The sequence below is a fragment of the Cynoglossus semilaevis genome, chromosome 14 (genome assembly GCF_000523025.1).
Source record: "Cynoglossus semilaevis isolate Cse_v1.0 chromosome 14, Cse_v1.0, whole genome shotgun sequence".
Taxonomy (NCBI): Eukaryota; Metazoa; Chordata; class Actinopteri; order Pleuronectiformes; family Cynoglossidae; genus Cynoglossus; species Cynoglossus semilaevis.
In genome coordinates, this window is record NC_024320.1 from 10,521,286 (window position 1) to 10,543,012 (window position 21,727).

The window sequence follows — 21,727 nt, forward strand, 5'->3', positions numbered from 1 at the left end:
TGTTTGACAGTCTGAACATGTGAACTCCATAGTCTGATAAAAACATTAACCGATCCTTCACAGTGCTGTCTACATTTTCTTTATTTTTTTTATCTTTTATTTTAAGTCGCAGCATAATTTTTGCTGTCGTCAAAGTGCATAATCTCTTTGATTCATCATCGTCGTCAAAGTGCATAATCTCTTTGATTCTTTTTATCACTCCGGGTTAAAAACATGGTTTCTAATATTTACATTAAATATATATATTTATATATTTTATTTTTTTTTTTAATATCAAAAACATAGCCCTGTAAATGTCTTTTTTTAAATTTACCTTATAATTGTGGCTTTTTCTGTAATCTTTTAACTATTTACTAATATATACATTTTTAGCTATTTGGGGGTTAACAGTGAGCATTTGGGCGTCATTTTAATTTTCATGACACCTTTACAAAAATGACTGGTAAGCTATTTGGGGGTTAACAGTGAGCATTTAGGCGTCATTTTAATGACTTCCTAAAATATGGTATATTAATGGCAAAAAGCAAAGGAATCTTCTATTGTATTGTACTACTATATTTTATGAGAGATATTTTAGAGGATTACCTGTCTTTATATATAAGAAAAGGGACAAAATATGTTAAATATCACATTGTCCTATTATGGGCAGAATCACTCTCAGGGAGTGTGAAAGAGTAATAGACGATATCATTAATTTACCAAAGACATAATGGTGACATTTAGTGACAAAACACATGACGTAGTGTTTTATAGTCCAAGAAATTTTGTAACATATTATACTTCACTTCAGCTCAACATTTATATATTAATATTTCAGAGAACACAAAGTCTTTTTCAATATACACAATGTTTTATTAAAAAGGGCTCTCGGGGATACTCTTCTATAGCTAGGTATTTTGTTTTGATTTCTGTGCAAAAAGTGAACATATGTGTTGTATTAGAGCGCCAGCAGTTGAATTGTAGTTCTAACAGATAAGATTCTTTTTAGAGGCTTTGTCAACATTTTGCCATGTAAGTCCCTAGATCCACCTGGATTTGTGCACCACGCCAGAGTCAAAACTCAGCAGAAACAGCAGCACCAAGCCCTCAGATTAATATCTGTGCAGACTTGCTGCCTCCAGATTTCGTCTAAAGAAGTTTGTCAGCGAGCATGCCTGACGTTTGGAGGAGTGTTGCACTAACAAAGAGGAGGAAGGTGAAAAATTGTGATGTTGCTCATTTATTCACTTAATTCCACCGTGGGTTTGGAGGTTTTGTGAACAAATGGGTGAAAAATAAGTTGATCCCAGGCTCCAGCCAGCATGTGCACAGCACATGTGCGTCACCGGTGACTGCAGAAGTTATGTACTCTGGGAAATTGGTTAAAATACCTTCCACACAGATCCTGGGACCATCAGAGCTGCACTTGGAGAGGCGGAAGTGGTAGTTATATGTAAACAGGCCAGAGCAAATACAACCAACATCTATCATGATTTCTGCAACTCTTCAGCCTTTCTGCTCAGCTGTAGCTAGATGGTGATTCATGAAGACCGTCCACTGAAGCTGAAGTGACACGTAAAGACAGCAGCTTTAAAAGCCCAAGTTTTCCTTTCCCTTTTAATTAGTCAACTGAAAACACTTAGAGGTCAGGTCGTGGCAGGTTCATGGTAAAATGTACAGAGGCACATAGTATTTGACTAAAACATTTTCTTGAAGATTATTTTCAAGAACATCATTCAACGTTAGCCATGAGGAATCTAAAAAAATCACGGATTATTTTCAAGAACATCATTCAACGTAAGACGATAGCCATGAGGAATCTAAAAAAATCACGATCATGATTGTATGTGGCATTCCAAATTCATTCTGAATACTTTTACTTTTAAGAATATATTTTAATTCACAATTTACAAATTTGTTCCTCGTGCTTTCAAAGAAAAACTCATAATAATGTGACTGAGAGAAGGATGACAAACGAACAACCCTCAATTAGGGATTTAAGCTTTTTCCTCCTTACCTAAAGGTCTTATCCCAGCCTTGTGCCAAACACATGACATAAAAACTCACTGCTCCCTAATGCAAAGGGTCAGACTGCACCTCATTTGTCTGAGCATAATCGACTAATCCCACAGATGTGAGGCTTTACCAGCTGTGAAGTCAGGGTGTATCTAGGCCATATGTGTGTACCACACAATGGAACAAAGTCTGGTATGTAGATGTTGTCCTTTATCTGCGATGAACCCACAGTAACCCGACATGACTATCTTGCTAACTACAGGATTTAAGTCTGGCTGTTCTTCTTATGTCAGGTACCACTGTTTCCTTCAGTCTAGTGGAGGCATAATTTTAGAGCCCAATTATGTCTGTCCAAAGTCTGGGCCGGGGGCTAACTGTGGTCAAATGTTTTTAGGGCCCATGTTGTAACATTGTTCCTTGCATTTATTTTAAGTTATTTCAGCAAAACAAAGTATTTCTGATTTGTATAATTTAGTAGAAGGAGCAGTTAGCCATTTGGTATTTTTAAATTTGGTGTTAAAAATTACGTGGGGACTTGTGATACATCCAAGTGTGTTTTCAAACCCAAACACAAATCGATGGTTTGGAATTTTTGTGTGAATCTCAGACCTTTAAACCAAGTGCAACTCACTGAACTGGAGATGGAAAACAACAAGCAGCCCACATGACAGGGCGTCACAAAACACCAAAAACCACACCTCCTGGATGTGGCATAGTTATAAGGAGAAGTTTAAAAAAGACACTAAACTACCAATAACGCAAAGCAGGAAAGATCAGGGTGCCGAGAGAACCAGGGACCTCCTAGAAATGAAACCCCAATGTCAACACAAGAAGAACTCTCCTATTGGTCTACTCTTCTGCCCAAATCGGCTGAATTTCAGTTTGATGTATCTGACAAATTACATCCAGTGTTTTCTGGATGAACTCAGAATTTGAGGCCAATAGGAGCTACACGGAACAGGATGCATGTTGGTTCTTGTCTGGGTGAAAGCACTAGCAGTACAAAAGGAGACAAGGACAAAGACACAGTGACTATTGTTCTCTGAACATCTTCCAGTGCCAGCTTTGAAGTCTCAAAAAACACACACACACACACTCACTCACATAAACAATCACACACACACACACACACACACATCGTATCATATACAAGTCTCTGGCTTGATTTTTCTTTTTTGTTACGTTGCTTCCTCCGTGTGCAGCTTCACTCCAAACATCGTCTCCCACTGTGATTTGACCCAGGTCAGCAGACCCTGGAGAAGCTCCTCGCTCTCCGAGCGCACGCACCACCTTTTCTCCAGTTTCAAAGTCTGTAAACGGAAAAACACAGCATGACAAAACACTAAAACTGAAGCAGTTGTTACATCAAAGTAGTATTTGTGCAACATTCCTTTTTGAAGATGCTCAGAAGTTTGGTTTCTGCTCCACTGCACAGGCAGCAAGAACATGTGGGACAAATCAAGCCAAAACTAAGGCTGATAAACATCCAATTCTGCAGTTTTGGTTTAATTTGTGTCAGGGACTAAAAGGTGAGAGAAGATGGGATGTCGTAAACATCCGGGGCTGCATTTTGACCAAAACATCATAGGACAAGTCAAATTACAGCCTTGGTACGGAAACACTTTCATCTGCTGCTGCTGCTGCTGGTTTGTCACAGGTTGAAGGGACACTTTTAGGAAAATGCTACAGTAAAAACTGGTTCTATGTGAAGGAAATTTAAAAGTCTAAAGTCACTTTTGTGATCATCCATGAACATATTTGATCAACTTTCCAAAAATCTTTAACTTGACAAATTTTTGGCTGAATGTAAAACATTTACGTTGGATTATCAGTAGCCATGCCATGGGGAATCAGCACAAATTAATATAGAGGCATATTGTAAGCTTCAGACAAATTTCTCCAGTTATTTGCACAACAATACAAAAAGTGTTCTGTATTTTTTAAATTGTCTATAGCAGGGGTCCTGTGGCTGTGGATCGTTTGGTACTGGGACAAAAACAGAAAATATACATTTTCATTAGTTTATCTGCATGGTATTTTATTTTGAAAAACAATCACTTCCTTCCACTCCTCTTTTCAGGGCTTTTCGGTCACATTTTTCCTGCACCAGTGAACCCACAAACTAACTTTAGCAAAAATTAGTAAAAAAAACCCCCAAACAAACAGGAAACGCCTAACAATGAGTCAGCAGAAGGCTCCAAAACTGCCACCCTAGAAAAGGCTGCATTTAGAAAAAAATCACCAAGAAGCCAATACCTGAAATAACATGAATACATATTTACCTAATATTTATACTAACATATTATATTATCAATGATGCACCTTCTTGTGTTTTGTTTAGACCGATGAACTCCCTTCACACATACACCTGCTACCACTGGAAACTAGGGACGGCTCCATACAACTTGTCTGATACTGATAATACAACTTGGAGTATCCATTGATGCCAATATCAATCTGATCCCTTCTTTTCTCCTTCAGAATGCCGTGGGCTGCTATTGCTGGGGCGATAGTGTCCTTGTTTACGACATGTCGTGCAACAAGTTAGGTTGAGCGCTTTTTCCGATGTTTGGTTCGAGCCAACCCTAGTGGAAACACTGTCTGTTATAGTGTGCTACAAACTGTTACAACTTGTTATTTTTCCCAATAAAAGATCAAAATAACCAACTGTGTTGGGTTTAATACTTGATTGTCAGAGACCTTCAGGACAAACTTCAATGAGGATATTCTGGTTTTATGCTGCCATTTCTATAGAAAAGAAACGTCCACATTAAATGATGACCAACCTCATCATAAAGACTGATCTCTATCCTGTGTGGATCTGAAGGCCACAGGTGGACGGAGCTCACGCAGCTGATCGGCAGCGTTTCCAAAACAGTGACAGCTCCACTGCACGATCCTGTGCTGTCAGTGTCTGTGGACACCCTGGGGCTCTTTGTCCACTGGTTGTCCTCCTTGAGAAGGTAGAGGGTTTCCCGTGTGGCCAGGACGGTCAGTGGTGTCCAAATGTCCTCTGAGGAAGAAAGGGAAAATTAAAAAAATCAAAGTTTTGGACTTGTTGTTGTTTTCATAGTTTAAATTTAGGTATCACTGAACACTTTTTGGTGTTGTTGTGGAAATGTCGTGAAACAACAAGTAGATCTGTCTATAGGCAAAAAACATTTTTCCAAACAAAATTCCAAAAGTTGTCCTTGCATTCACGTCATGTTTACTCTTCTCTACCACCAGCACTCATGTAGTTCTGCTATTCTAAACTGATGCAAACTTCAGTGTCAGTTGTTACATTTCAAAAGCTCCTTTTCCAAAGGTACAGACAGAAGAGAAGAGACAGATCCAGACATGCTGCAATCACAGCACCTGACATTCCATGAACACGCACAGCTGAGTGTAGCCTGCAGCTACATTGGCATTAACTTATCCTGTTGTACTACAGAGAAGGAGTGGAGAGAGGTGGATATGTCGTAGTACTGGTACACATGTACTGCCACATGCTGCTGAAAAAGGGCTCAACGCAGGCTTTTATACTGTTTTTTTTTAAAGGTACGGACCGTTGAACCTGGAGACCAGGTGCCTTGTAAAGCAGCTCTCCACAAATCACATTCACTTCCTTTCAATAATTTGCTTTTATTTGAAACAAATAAACTGTTTCTCATTGTTATTTCTCATACGTCTTCCAAGAATTATACCTCAGCTCCTCTTCTGAGGTTTTGTAGGGCCTGAGCACTGATGGCAAACACATCAAAAAAGTTTATTACATATCCCCCAAGGGACTTCTGTGAATTTCTCCTTTCTTTCTGAATCAATTACTTTTTTTGGTGACTCATGAATCTTTACTAGGAATTTAGAAACCAAAAAAAAAAAAAAATCCAGATCCCTGTTTTTATAGCCACAAGTGCGGAAATTGGCAGCGCCACATGCTTAAGACTCAACCCCAGAAAACCATTATTTGGGCAACGTTGACTCGAGACCTTTGGAATTGTTTTGACTCAGCAGTTTTGTTCGTAAACAGGCACGGTCTGTTGGGTGAAGACATTTGTGCTGGTTATGTGCACATGCCTTAACTTTGAGTTATTTGGCTTCAACCCAAAAATATTACCCCAGACATACCCCAGTCATTTTTCACAGCATCATTAACTTTGGTAAGTGTACTACCAAAGTCTAGACGCTAGTTCTCATAGATGTAGCAGAACGAGAGGGTAACACCCTCCATCCCCCCAAAAAACAAAAACCCGTTTAACCATTTCATGTCTCTGACCTTGACCTTTAAATAAGAACAGAAAGAATCTCTGTTGTGCATTTTGGAAGGAAAACAAAATAGCAACAGAATCTTCTACTTCTACTTCCTATTCCGTCGCTGGGACACACAATGTCCAAGCTCATGAACAAATTTAATCAACATTCCATTTTTTTTTGAAAAAAAAGGAGAAAGAAAAATCCTAAAAACTCAAGGGAGCATGTGGAAAAAAATGAGTCACCTTGAAGCACAAAAGCCAAAATGTAGAAAAACTGCAGCTGCCCGTCCTCCACATCTGCCTGGATGTCTTCACACACCAGAGGCCTAACGCATCAAAGAGAAAGAAAATGTTGACACAATGTTGCATGATCACATTATTACACACTCGCAAACACCGACATCTATCATTTGTGAAGTGGCTGGTGCTTCATCGCTCTCCGTAGAAAGGTAACACCATGAGGTTGGCGGTGGCGGTTAGCGGCCGGCAGGTGCTGCTGCGCTGTCTCTGAATGAATCGCTTCAACATCGCACAGCAAATTTCACAGCCACTGTGGTGCAAAGGGGATAATTGACATAATAATAGCTGACGGGACTGGAGTTGTACAAACACTGGTGAAGTGAAGTCAGAGACTGTGGTTTGCCGCCTCACAACACATCAAGGCTCTGCTCTAATATGTTTTTCTTTTGGCCATTGTTAAGCTTGAACCTTGCATTAGCGACACCAGTGATCATCCCTCACATTATTGTTTTTGTTTTTACAAATACGGTTTAAAGATAATCCGATACATGTTTCGATTTCTGCTTGTTAGCGAACACATGGCGGCAGCATGTTAATCTCACTCATTTTGCGAAGGCATGTGAGAAATCTTACAGGCCTTTGTTTCCTAAGGACATCCAGATATCATTCATCACATCTGTACAGTCAGGGTCCAAGCAATAACTTCAATGACACTTCAAAAAAGCCTCTGGAGATTGTTTCTCAGCACACATAAAATGTCCAAAAAACCTTAAATACGGCCAATAGCTGAATTCTGGGAGTCCAGAGGAAGTGTGAATCAAAGTGCTGCAAATGTCACTTGTCCACTGCTGGACTAAAACACTACACATTCAATTTTTTTTCTCATTCATGCATCATCTGAGTTTGTCATGAACTTAACAGCATCCAGAACACCGCTCAAGGCTCATTGGCTGAGGCTGAGTTGTTTTCTCGTTTTATTTCCTGGGATCGACTGTCAAAACATTTGGCTAACACGTGTTTGTACAAAAAAAAAACAAATTCAGGGAACGCCACCGTCTTTCGTTTAACTGAGCAAAACATACACAAGGAGGTGTAAAGAAAAGCTAAATGAGGTGATAATAAAATACACAACATGATACACACTCTCCCAGGATTTGTTGCACAACAAATTAAGATGTGGCTTAGCAGCTAATTTAGTGAAGAAAATAACACTCATTGTAACCAGATAAAGCTGTGTCAGTAATGTGCAGTTTCAGAATTCCAGCAGCATCATTAGCTCCCTGTATGTTGCAAGCCTTTACCACAGGCAGAACCACATCTTTCTCGGCATCCGTTGACATGACGCGCGGTACAGTTTCTCTGTGGTAACAGTGAGAGTGGAACCTACCAGAGGTGATGCTGAGGGTTGAGTCTGGTTGTGGAGATGGACTTTAGCTTGCTGTCTGATTTGTGAGCCATTTCACGCACTATTTCTAAACAAAGAAGAAAGAAAGAAAAATAAGACAAAGGTTATGTTTACTACTTACCCCCCTGAGGAAAAGTCATCTCTGCATTTAATTCACCTGTCAAACACTCCAGTGATTTACACTTTTATTTTAGCAAATCGTTTTACAACTAGGACAAAATAAGACACCTGGTGCAAATGTATGACTAAATTATGTTAGATGAGTCCTTTTGACAGTTTGTACTATAATTTCAGTTTTTTATACTGTTTTATAATAATAGCCAATTTAGTGCTAAATTCTCACCCTTTTTTCTCTTACACACACAAAGCAGTTTTGGCTATTATTAGTGTACGTAACTTGCTTCAACTGGGGCCTTGTCTCTTTGTATATTATAACATATAAATGTTACATTTGTTACACACAAATGTGTTGAAATGCAGTATATCCATGGGCCACTTATAATATCACAGTAGGAGCAGTTTGCATGTTGGACACCACTGTTATAGGCAGTGACTCAAAAAAACAAAATTAGACTCAGACACAATTACGGTTCTTTCCACAATGGCAGGACTTTGAAGTCTAGGCCTGTGTGATTTTTAACAGGTCCAGTGCGTAAACATTTAGAAGAGTCTAATTGGCAGAATTTGAAAATACTTCCCATAAGTGCATTTGTGTAGGTGTATAATCGCTTAAAACTAAAAGACTCATTTGTTTTTCCTCGCCTTAGAATAAGCTTTTTATGTGTTCTGCAGGCGGGGGGTGTGCTTCCAGGAGGTAGTCTTGTGTGCCAACAGGTTCCTACAGCAGCCAAACAGACGTGTCTTTTGAAGCATGAGCTTGTTCCGCAAATGAACTGAAATACCATACACTCGACGATTAAAAGTGGTGGCCAGCAGCCCAGCATATACTGTGGTCCCACCCACTCTGGTGAACATGCTCTCCACAGCCAGTACAGAGACCACTACAATTATAAAAATGAGGAAAACTGTGGAAATGTACATGGAGGCAGATGGGAGACTGTGCTGAGCCCTGAAGGGGACAGCCGAATGAAGGAAAAGTGGGAAAATTAGGAAGCAAAATGTAACGGATCTGAACTGTTTTTGAACTGAGAGGAAGAAAAAGTCAGTCCAACCATGGAACGCCCAATCCTCTGCTTCAGTAGATGCCATTTTTTAACCAACCAGGAAACCAGTGATCCTCTGAGGAGGAAACATCCCAGAATCAGAGAAGATTTTCAGTGGTTCTTAAGACTTTTCCAACTTTGAACTGTGTTGGAAGAACAATCATCTACGTTTTGTTCATCAAGTTGCCAGACAATAAGTTATAAAATAATTCATTGAAAACACAAAAGTTTGTGCAATTTGTAAATCTGTATTGTTGCGGCAAGTAATTGTATCTTAGTATTTATCTATACTGTCTTCCTTGGTAACGGTATTGTCCTGTATTTCAACCAAAAGAATATTTCATGACTCATTTGTTGTACAATCTTTTCAGTCGATGGTACAGTGGAAGAACAAAACACATCATCAGCCAATGAAAAGAGCTGCATCAGCCCATCCTTTGGTCTACAGAGGTGAAAGTAAAAGTCTTGTTCTGATTGAGAAAGTGATGCGTCACGTCTGAGCAGCACTCTGAGTTTACAGCCCTCAGCTTGTTCAAACAGCTGGAAAGAAGAACAGCTGTGTGGAGCTGAATGGAGGCAGTTCGTCTTCGATGAACCGGCACAGTCACAGTTGAAGGCTCTGGCGTTGTAAAAGTTTATCGGCGAGAGCAAACATGTGCGGGGAAGGTGGTAATTAAATGGACCACGTGACCTCGGCAGGAAGCCAGGGCCCTGCCTTCAAAGTCGTAAAGAATCCAAAGGGAAGACACAGTAGCCTAAAAATGTCACACCCAGACCCAGAAAGAAAGAAGGTCCGTGGACAAAAGCCACGCTCAATCTGAAACTGATTCTTCCTCTGCTGCTAGTCTTCATAAAAAGGCCAAATGGTCTCTGGTTGCAGGTGTAACATTTCAGTCCCATAGAATAAGTGGGTGGGAAAATTTTGGGGATACAATACGCTGGGTCACGCTCACAGTCTTGGGTTGTGGCGTGTCACAGAGTGTGACAACGGTGCGGGGCAGAGTGCGGCTAAGCAGGCAGCTCAGAATAGAATGGTTCTTTAAAAAAGGATTTAGATCAGCGCTGAGGAGGAGGAAAAAGACGGAGGAGAAGGCTGGGATTATCTACACATCACCTATGCATTCTATAGTATGGTTCTCAAGGAAAGTGGAGGGTTTCTTAGGTGCCATTTAATACAGTCCTACAACTTGGACTCAGGAGACACTGTTTTTACAATGTGCAGTCAACATGATTTAATTTTCCTATTTTAAGCCCAAGCCATAGACAAACACAGTGGTCGTTGACCTAAAGGTTAAAATACCACTTCAGGTCAAGAGATTTGTTTTCCTGGGTCATGATGTGATTAGAGGAATAAGCAACGAGAACAAAAGGCCCGGTGTGTGTTCTCCTCACTTCTATAGATAACAACAACGATTTAAACTTCAAAACTGCTGAACAATCACCACAGCCTACCACTGAATTTAAATCTCACAAAGAATATACGGAAACCATTGTGCTATGTTTTTCAACTCTCAGTTTTGAAAACAGAACAAACATCACATTTTAACCAAGCCTGAGTGAAGACCAGTGAAAATGACTGGAGCGCTGCCACAGAGGTTCCAGTTCCAACTCATTTTATTCTCCACAACGGAAAGAACATTTTAAAGTAACTGGATTTCAGTTCCTAAACAAGGCAGAGAAGCAGGTTGTGACCTAGTGAGAAAGACGTCCGCAAAAGAAATTCTACAAAGATGGATTTCTTCAGTGGGAACACTAGTGTTTTAGAAACTAAATGCAGGATAGGTAGAGAAAACTGTTATAAATACATTTTAGTTCTTGTTTGATATCATCGTGTGTGTCTAGGGCTGGTGGATGAGTACAATTTATATTCTGATTAATTCGAGGAAATGTGGCCCAATCACAATTAATCATGAACTTGATTAATAATGATGATGACAATTAATTAAGATTAATGATTAAGATTAACATTTTCCTAAATTAAAAGTGAAACCTGTCTGAAGCAGGCTGGGCGTGATATAAAATAATAATTTTAATTCAATACAATACAGTGCTTGTATCTCCACAAGTGACTAATGCACAAGAGAGGAAGAGTTAGCTAAAGTTATCAACAAGGACCACCAAAAGATTTCTTAGATCAACGTAAGGAGAGCAGGCTCCTGAAAGCATCTGTGTAGTCATCATGTTTTTGTCTGGTTTCACAGCCACCAAAACGCTACAGATGATTTGGACTTTAATAACTGGCCTCACATGAGACGACAGATGAGTCATAAACATCCATCCATGTTTTGTTGCTTTACTGACTCCATGTTTTCATATTCACTCCAATGATGTGAACGAGGTCGGCACAAACACTGGAAGACATTAGCGTGCAAGACAAAGCAATTCCAAAAACTTTCACTGGACGGTTGATACTTTGAACGTCCATGTTCAGAAACAGTTTGGTTTCATAAAAGACAAAACCAATATTTGGTCGTGTAAAAGTTTAACTGCTGAACTGTTGAAAGGTTACGAGGTTGGGGAAATCATTCTAAAGTGTTGGTGTTTGGACTAAAAAAGGTAACTTAATATTTCAGCTCTTATTAAAACAAACATAAAAAGGCTTAGTCATAACACTGAGCTTTGTTTTGGAGAAAAAGAGGCAAATAGCTCGACTTTGGTGGGGAAAAAATGTGCAGCGGTCTGGATGAAGCCTCACACGGTGCTGAGAAGAAAAAGTGAATGTCTAAACTGATCAGCAGTGAATGAGGTGCCATCCAGGCCTCCAATCATTTGTCGAGTGTGAAGGTGTTTGTCAGTGAGCCACATTTGAAGGGGAAAAAACACTTTTGATTCTGGTGCCCTGTACCTCGGCTTCTCATGTTTCTAGCGCCAGACACCTTGGCTGCCTCTGCTCCTGATGGTTTTGTCATGAAACCAAACTCTGTCTACAAGTGAATAGTTGAAAACTACTTTTCTTAATTCCACAGGTGTATTACTTTATAAGAATGTCACTGGAAATCACAGACTGTTGTTACTCAAAAACAGTGTTGATAAAGAAAGTCCAGATTTGATAAGAATTTTTTTTTTAATGAATAAATTTGAATTTAAGTGAAATACACATCCGTAGAATAGTAAATTAACAGAATTAAAAAATTAAGTATTATTTGTTAAAAAAAAAAGTAAAATGGCCGTGAGAATTTTAAATAAGTCTTGAAATATAAATGGAACAGAAATTAAAAATGACAAAAGAAAGAATGTAAATGTTGGGTTAATAGTGAGCAAAAAGTAAGATAAATATATATATTTTTTAATAATAAAATTGCCTGCAACAGCCACATTTGACCAAAAATAAAAGTAGGTAAAATTATCTAAAAAAATAACTGGTAGAAATATTTGTGGGGAAAAATATAGAGAAGTTGGCAGAAAAAAAAGCTCACTATTCGTAAATAATTAAATGATTTATACTAACTGCTAACTACTCTGAAACGTATTTGCTGTATATTTTATGTCCTGCTAACAAAGCAAATACATCTGCCAGTTGGCCATAAAAAACATATACTGTATTTTAGGAAGAAAACTTTGGGCCACAAAAAAACCTGTTCGAGTGCCAATATTGGCCCGGGGACCAGACTGTTGACACGTCTGTTTTCCATTGAGAGAAACCAACACTGCAAAGATTAGAACAGGAGATCAGGAAGATTTCAGAGGTCACGTGTCCTCTCCTTAATGTTCCTATTAAGTTGTTTGAGAATCATTGAGAAGAAAGGAGATTTTCAGCTCCAGAAACAGCGTCCCAGTCATGACCACATCCCTTCTTTTTTTCCCTGAGCCAGTCTTCATCCATCCCTCATTCCAGCTGTGGTTTTTAACTTTTGTCCATGTGATGGGAGCCAGCTTTAGGCGACAGGCGGGGTTTGTTTTGGTTAGGATTAAGTCTAATTGTCCAGGCAAGGTATTAAAACAGCTGTCTTGTGGTCAATTTCCAGAAAATCTAAACATAATTACTGCAATTTATTCAGAAAAGATGCCCCGTTATTCGCAGGTATGGCATCTGGCACGGACTCCCAGGCACTTTTTTCCGTCAGGATGCTCTTGGAAGGTAAACTCAAGTTAACAGACGTTGCCTGGTCTGTTCTGTCTTTCTGGACAAACCCTGTGGTCTTTGCGAAAGAAATCTGGAATTATTTCCAACCATGAAGAATAAAGCAGTAAATAAATAAGTGGAGAAAAAGGGAAAGAAGTCGTTTCTCAGAAGAAACAGAGCGTGGGAGAGCGAGAGGCTTAGAAGGGCCGGAGATGAAAAGAAGAAAACATGTGATGGAAAAAGTGACAAATGTACCCCAAAAGTTTTCTTGGAGGACAGGTTCGTGGAACAGCCATGTTTCCAATTCATTCATTTACTTCAGCATCACATTCACCTCTTCCTAAAACAGCCATGTCCAAACGTCTGGGCCTGCTCTTTAAAGGTCAGAACAGAGGCAAGTTTTTCTTTTAATTACAGTCCATAATCCTCTATAACAGAGGTCACTAATTGTTCCAGTTATAATCAAAAGACAGATCGCCACGGTTTGATATTCCAAAACACTGCTGCAGATATTTGAATGGTTATCGTACTTAAGCACATCAGCTGGTGTGTCTTGATGTGTAAAGTGGGAGGGTGTGGTCTAAAGAGATCAACACCTTATATAAAGGTGTGCATAATTATTAGGCAGCTTGTTTTCCTCAGGCAAAATATTCAAACATGAATCCAAAAGGAACTCAATCTCCTGCAGTGATGTCATATTCCAGAACTGCAAGTTACCAGGAAAGTACATAGTGTTCAGTGCTCAGAGACATGGCCAAGGTAAAGAAGGCTGAAACCCATACAATCACTGATCAGGACACATAAGATGAAATGTTTTCTAACTAGAGGAGAATTAGAAGAGATTAGAGCGACTCACGACGACCGAAGGATGGGCCTGGGGCTGGATCAGTGATGGGGACAGAACTCTAGGGGGGACTGGTATGGCCAGTGTTGTCACAGATGAGCTGATTGGACCTTTTCTTATGCCAGAGACACATTCTCCAGGCAGTGGTACAGGAGGACAGCCGTCCTCCTTCAACAAGACCATGATCTATTGGATCCACCCAAGTACTCCAATGCATGGCCAGCCAGCAAAGGCCCCTAAAGATAAAAGAATGATGGGACGGCCCCCTTTCTCACATGACCGTGACCATATTGAGAACTTGTTCGCTCGTTGTAAACGTAAGATTTACGGTGAAGGAAATCAGAAAAAGTCGAACGAAGAGTTGACCGTCATTGGGTCAACGCAGACTCCATGAATGGAAGGCTTTAAAAAAACAGCGTCAATGCTGTGCTTGTACATCAGGCAGCATGAAACTGCATTTCATCAACAGAAAAATCAAGCCATGTATTTCTAATAAAGGAGCACTCATTTTTTTTATTCCCAATACTCTGCTGCTCAACACAATATATATTTTAAAATATAAATACACTCTATTATACAGAGCAACCTGAGCTGTGGCTAATATTCAGTGCAGTTTATTTGATGCAATTTTAAAATATCTAACTTGGAGTGCCGCTTATCCACAGTAGCAGATTTGTTTCCATTAAACACATGTATATAGAGGAACTGTAGAGAAGTAGATTTGTTTTATTTATATAAAAAAATTTTCAATGTTTGTTTTTTGACATGTTTTTCTAGCAAAGAAAAGTTATTTAAAGGTAAGGATTTTACAGAAATCTGTCAAATCTGAATTTTGATTACTTTACTAATTAAACAAATTAATTTATCAGCTGAAAAATTAAAAAATTTACAAAAGGTTAGACACCGCTAATGTGTCTTTGCTATTGTCGTGCAGGTCTGGGGTTGTCATGGAAATGTTTTTAATTTCACTTCGTTGAATAAAAGAAACAGAGAATACGAAGCACAGATGAAAGACAATTTTAACAAGTGAGGTCCAAAGAAAAGGCCACAAAGGGTTTTCCATAAATAACATGACTATGACTGTGTTTGGTGAGGATTAAAAGGATGTGGATTTTTTTTCCCTCCCTTTGTCAAGTATGTTGTCCTGTGAAAAGAGGGATAATGTGACAGTAATTGTAGTGTGACATTGGAGATTATTAGGTTTAAATAAGGAGCCGGGATACTGGACTAACATAAGTCAGACGTAAGGAGCAAACACTTTCCTGTGCATGCCAAGTCCCTGTTTTCTCCAAACAGAATATGGGGGCTGGAAATCGTCAAATCAATTTTCCATATTTTTCCAGACATTCCTCACCAGAGCAGCAGCCCCTATCTAATAAAACTATTTTTTCCTTCCTCTCAGCCGCTGGTCCTGCCTTGCAGACAAGTTGGACATAGGCAGGATGTGCATGAATCTACACGCAGTGCAGAAACGTGCGTCATATAATGCACATATGGTATAGTATTAGTGGAGGAGAGGCGGAGTGGGCTGAGTTTCTGCAGTCTGTGAGCAGAACACACTGTTCCATGACCTCAGGGAATCAACAGTCTTCTAAAAGTTTTCTTTTTATTCTAAATTAGTTTATGGTTCCTTCTTTTGTGTCCGTGGTGAGTGAAGTAGTGAAACTAATGAGTAGCAACAGAACAGGATAAATAACCTTCTATTTCAGGACTGTAGGAACTGTAGGAATGACGTAAAGCTTTCCTTTATGGGTTTTTCCATATGTTAGGTAAAAAAAAACACTTTCTACTTTGCTCTTATTTGGCAATGATTCATTCTCTTACCTGTCAACGAGCCAAAAAAGCGCTTGCAGCGAACGCTGTCCCTCACGAGGAGGGTGTAGGCCACACCTCCATCTCCAAACTCCATGTGGATGCACTGAGAGCCCAGCCCCACCTCCAGGTAGCTGAGCTCCAGGATTGGATGGCTGTCTCTCTTCTGCAGCCAGTCGGAGAGTTGGCCTCTGCTGGAAGAAAATGGTGTGAGGTGTTAAAAAAAGAATCAAACACAACTGACCATCAGGATAAGAAATGAAAACTTAAAACAAAGGGAGGAGTTATACGGCAGAATTTTGGATCTCCACCAGGGATGTGTATTAAATGTTATTTACGTTATCATTTTTGGGGCTATTTTTGACTCGTCTTTAACAGTTTATTTCCAATTTTGTTTATTGTGCCGAATTCAAGTTTTTTAATTAAATGTCCACTTTTGTTTGTTAGTACATAGTACTTAATTTTTGTGATTTGTGGGTAACATTTTGGTGTTTTAGTAGCCTTTTGGTTATGAAAATTATTTTTTTTAATTTATTTAATTTTTGCAGCTCAGTTCTGTAAAGGCTACAATTTGGCTAGCCTGGACTTTAACCTGTAGCTGTTTGTGCTTTATTTCTGTCCAATTCCATCTATTTGTAAGTTGCATTAGAAAATTATCATATTCTGTATTGTCATTGTAACATGGGGATACAACGAAATCTGACCTCTGCTTTTAACCCATCACCCAGGTGAGCAATGGGCAGTCGGTTCCATGCTTTTAACCCATCACCAAGATGAGCAATGGGCAGTCGTAGTGTAGCATTTAGCATGCCTGCCTCAGAAGCTGAGAGCAGAGAGTCCTGGGTTCAATACCCAGAGGAACCACATGTTTGGCGCCTGCTTGGGGTCGCCTGTTAACAGCATATCTGCTGTTAACAGGAATTTCCTAAATACTGGAATCAATATAGTTCAAATTTATTATTTTTATTTATTTGCTTTAAGAGCCCGGGGAGCAGTGTGTGGGGACAGTGCCATGCTCAGAGCACCTGGCAGCTGGTGGATTCAAACCTGAACAACAAAAATGCAGACATCTACTTCTATAAAATGTTATTTTTAAGAAATCTTGTTTAGTTCATGTTTCTGTAAACAACACACTAAAACTTCATTTTGGATCATTTTACCTGAAGGGTGAAAGGAGTGTATCGAGCTGGAGAGGTTGAATTTAACGTCTGGTGAATTACACAAGCTTTATCCTAAAACAAACTCAAAAGGTCTTTTTAACTTCTTACCAACTTTAACTTATCGTATCTGTTACACTGACTGCCTGGTATGTCATGGACCATTTGAGACCTTTTTAAAACAACTTGCCTTAAACGGCTAAAGGATGTGAATGCATCTGTGCTACAGAGGAGTCGCCGTACATTTTCTCCACTGATTTTGATAAAGGTTAATGACATGCATTTTTACTGTCATGAGTAATAGCCCTGAGCCCGTTTACCATCGCAATGAGATGAATTAAAATCTAAAGGTATTACTATATGTACTTGGAATTTTTTTAAAGGCAGAATTCCTAAAGCTATGGTGACTTATCTGTCAGAGACTCAGCTGTTAGGTCACGTCAAAGACCAAAAAACTAGTTGTTTTTCTTTGTGTGTAAAAGCAACATTAAAGTCAGAATGTGGTCACTTTTTTCACACATCACAACAATAAGGGCTATAGATCAGGAGGAAATGTAACTTGTTTTTAATCACGTGATGTAAGAAGATAAGAACAGAAATACAAAAGAATGGGGCTAGGACCAGCAGCATCGGGGAACTACTCCACTGTCAACAGATACTTTAGAGTGTGTTCTCAAGATGTGACCCAGAAACCTGCACTATTTGCAATATTATCCACATTCACTGAGAAGGTGTGGTGCTACACACTGTCAAGTCATTATCATGTTGACCGCTCTGTGGCGCCCTCTTTTGAATCGCTGGATTTGATTAAATGATTAGAAGGTAAAGACAATAACTGTGAAAGAGAACTCTTGAACTCTTTATTTGTCTCTATTGTTTTTGAAACCAACATGTTCTCATTATCAATCCATCGTCAAGGTTTTTGTGGTACACAAAGTATATCGTTTTGTGGTATATGCATGGTAAGATCTGTTAGGCCACAAAAAAGGAGGTGGCTACTCCGCCCACAGCCCTTGAGTTTGACATACAGTATGGACCCTTTACTGAAAATGAAGCATAATAACACATAATAACGGCTGGTGCACAGCTGGTTGAGGTGAAAAGCTATATAAAGTTTTGGGTTGCTGGATTGGCTCACGTTACCAATCGTATTGTACTTGTGCATCCCTATTACTACCATTTTATTCATAATGTTCCTGCACTCCCTGAAAGTCCTACATGTGGAAATTGGAACATTTCGATGTGAAAAAATACTACAGAATCTTTCATATTATTTTTTGTCCCTAGTGTAGAAATACACATAAAGCAGGTTTTCTTTTGTATGTTTGCTCAGTCTGGTCAGAAACACTTACTTGTCATAGTGTAGCTCAGACAGAGTAAGCTCACTGTTGTGCTTTAATCAGTTGGTTTATTCTTTCCATTCCCTTCAGAAACCTTGAATTAATTGTATTTGAAAAAGAATTACTTTTCTGTTCCACTTACTGGTTCTCAGACATCATCTCCAGGAAATAGATCCTCTGATTAGACACCACAAGCAGGGAGGGAACCTCGCCTGGTTCCCCAAATTTGACAGCAGACATCTAAAAACACACACAAGAAAATTTGAATCTACATGTCATTTTAAAAAAATCATTGTCAAGAAATCCCCTTCACTTTTATTTTCTCCTGTGCTTCTAGCTTTTCTGGTAATGCCAACACATGGAGGTCTGTGGAACTCACAAACATCATTCAAGTGGATGAAGATCTCCTGTTCCCAGCCAAGCTTTGCTCCATCCTTTTTCACTCTTAACCCAGGGGTCCAACATAAAAAAAAAACACCAGTCTGCTGATGTTAAGGAGCTCTTGAGATATTTAAGGAGGTCTACAAGAATGTTGAGTGACAGTGGGAGGCAGGGGTGAAGGGAAAGACCAGGGAATGGTTCACTGGGCTCCTGGTGGGGGTTACTGACTTAATATAACTCGGCCAACAGAGTTGAAGCCACAGAAGCAAGTGCCATTAGTCTTAAAGTTGTCGCTACTCATTAGGGCTGGAATGGTTCTGGCATCAGGGAGGAAACCGCACTCACACACAAAACAGTAGCCAAAAAAGGCTGCACTGCATAAGCTGGACAAAAGAAAAGGTCCGTTTCATTTTCAAAAACCATGACAATCTATTAAAAAGCCTTGGGATTCTGTCTGTACTGCACAGCAATTCCTTTTCACTAAAAAACTGTTACCAAAGTACCAAACTCTGACCTCACCTTAACAAAAGAGTGAAACTCCTCTTCCTCCTCAAAAACCTCCACGTCCAGAAAAAGCTTCAGCCGATGGTCCACTGCCTCACAGGCCTGGGAGAGCAGGTCCACATCATCTGGAGAAAATAAAAGGCAAACTGTATTAAAACCTATATGTGTTGACCTAAGGCCTCAGGTTTACACCTGTGTAACAAAAACTACAATCATTTCTGTTGTCATTTTATTTCCTCTTTCTTCAATAACCAGTGATTTAACCATCTTTCTTCAGTGCAGTTCTAAACATCAAACCACGAATCGATTGGTCACTTCAAATGTACACCTCTTCAATGTTTCCTTGTACAGTACATATACTGTACCACTGTCACATACTTCCCTGCCACTCCCAACTTCCTCAAATATGTACTAAGTGTATGCATCCAAACTTTCTTCAGATTCACAAAGACACATTACAACATCTGAAGAACGTTTATAGAATTATTTACCTGGCTGCTACAAATGCCACTCCCCTGCTGGACATCCACCTCTATCTGTCTGTTTAGATACTTGTTTCAGCAGTTCAACAGACAGAGCAGAGTTTCTTTCACTACTTCAGTAAAGAAATACCAAAACGTGTCATTGTGTCAGGATAATACCGTTTTCCAATGATGAACATCATCAGTGTGGCCTTAATACAGCCCAAAAAATCAGGACGTAAATTCAGCTGAATGTGTTTATGTACAGACATATTTGATGTTTACAGGAGTTGTACTATAAGGAACAATTCACCTTTGTCCTATTTTTAGGGTAAATCATAAAAAGGCAGTTGTGGACAAGGGATTATGCAGAAAGCTGTCCTCGTAAATTAGACCTAAAACACTCCAAAAATGAACAAATCCTTACTTTGGCTACTTTAATTTCCTCAAATGATTTTGGTTATTGATACTGTCCACATTTTCCTGGCAGCAGTAAAAACCTTAATGAAAGTTTAGTGAATTTTTATTGCAGCAGACTGCGGTATCAGCGAACAGCCCTCACGCACAGAGGCATTTTTAAGCTCTAAATCCCCCATTGAAGGGAAACAGAGGCCATTCCACTGCTGATGAATGGTTTTAACTAATTGAAAGTGACATGGTATTGAACTGTGTGGCAATAGCAGCCTGTTTGTCTCTAGTTGAAAGAAAGTGCAGAGTTAAAACTGCTTTAAACCTCCAGACAGTGTTGTTGAAAAGGTTAAGAGTGTGAGTAGACAACTGCAGCGTGACAAAGAACTTCATCAGCCCTCACGCAAGGAAGTGTTGTCACCAAGTGTTGTCACACTCAGTGCTTATGTGCACTTGAATCAGTCTTCCAGAAACTTTGTGGTTTGGGGTGGGGTTGTTCATGAAGTGAATAAGAGGATTTCCAATTTTGTTACAAATAACTCAAAGCAGAGGCTTTGAATTCATGCTGATTTTAACTGTGAGTTAAACTGATTCTCACTTTTTCTGCTCGCCTCACTCAAAGTCTTAAAAAATCCTAATACACATGTAAAGCAACTTACACCAAGTAAAGACACAACTTCCAACAACCAAATTACCAGTACCACCTCTTTCATTCAGGACCAATTTCACCTTCATGATTTATCTGTAAAACTCGCTCTAAAGTTTACAGATTACATTTAGAGAAAATATTCTTCTTCAGAAAGATTATATTTTTCAGTGGAATGGTCTCCTCCCCGTTGAGGTTTTCTAAAAAAGAAGGATTTTGACTCTTCACTGAGTTTCAGAAAACCTTATTCTTCTTAAGACAATTACCCTGTTCCCCCCCACACCCCATCTTTATCATTTAAATGTAATAAAATTGCTATAAGAATTTTATTTTTCTTTAAGAAGACAATTGTATTTTTTTCCCCTAGTCCTTCCTTTATTTGCCTTCATCCGTAACCTATTGTTCTCAGGTGTTTTCTTCTTGAGAGTGAGTGTCTTGTAGGGATATTATCATTTACAGAAACAACCTTTTTGTTTAGAACTATGTAACCAGATTCTTTTCTTCAAGAACTTTGAATGGAGAATGACCAGAAGTTAATCTGCTGTTGATTCTTCTTCTTCTCTCAGTGTGATGGTTTACCTTCTTTATTACAGTGCCTCATTTTTTTTAATGTCCTCCCCCTTTGGTTTCTCCTCACTCTTTGTGCCCCTGAGGTGTCACCAGTGTAGATAACGCCACTTGATCTCTTCTTATCCCTTGCCAGCCCTCCTCATGCCCCTTTTCACTACTCCCATGAGTTCTCCTCTTTCCTCTGGCCTCAAATGCGCCTTAATAACCTTTTTTTCCTCCAAACGGTTAAAAACCTCAGCTGTCCTCAAATGGTTATTTCTAATCCTGTCCATGTTGCTCATTCACAATAAAAACCTCAATATCTTCTCCTCCACCACCTCCTACTCTGTCTTATGGACAGTGTCGTCACCTGCAGGACTCTGTACTAGAATATGATACAGTATCACAGAAAATGAAAAAGAGAAAAACATGTTTCTCAAAGCAGGGTTAAGTGGTTCACGGCTGAGGTTAGGGCGTAGATGAAGACATGTTTTTGCATCATGGAAGAATGGGGATAAGAGAAAATA

The 21,727-nt window shown here is 39.3% G+C and overlaps 1 protein-coding gene across 1 annotated transcript in view; it reads right to left on the minus strand.

The window, feature by feature from the left end:
• Positions 1 to 1,849: 1,849 nt before the first annotated feature.
• The window catches only part of stk11ip (serine/threonine kinase 11 interacting protein), a 35,808-nt gene continuing 15,930 nt past the window's right edge, over positions 1,850 to 21,727 (minus strand). Inside the window, 7 exon segments of the mRNA XM_025062592.1 lie at positions 1,850 to 3,305; positions 4,782 to 5,008; positions 6,471 to 6,553; positions 7,855 to 7,939; positions 15,767 to 15,948; positions 18,394 to 18,491; positions 19,152 to 19,261. Coding sequence (XP_024918360.1) covers positions 3,174 to 3,305; positions 4,782 to 5,008; positions 6,471 to 6,553; positions 7,855 to 7,939; positions 15,767 to 15,948; positions 18,394 to 18,491; positions 19,152 to 19,261 — 917 coding nt within the window. The 3' untranslated portion in view covers positions 1,850 to 3,173.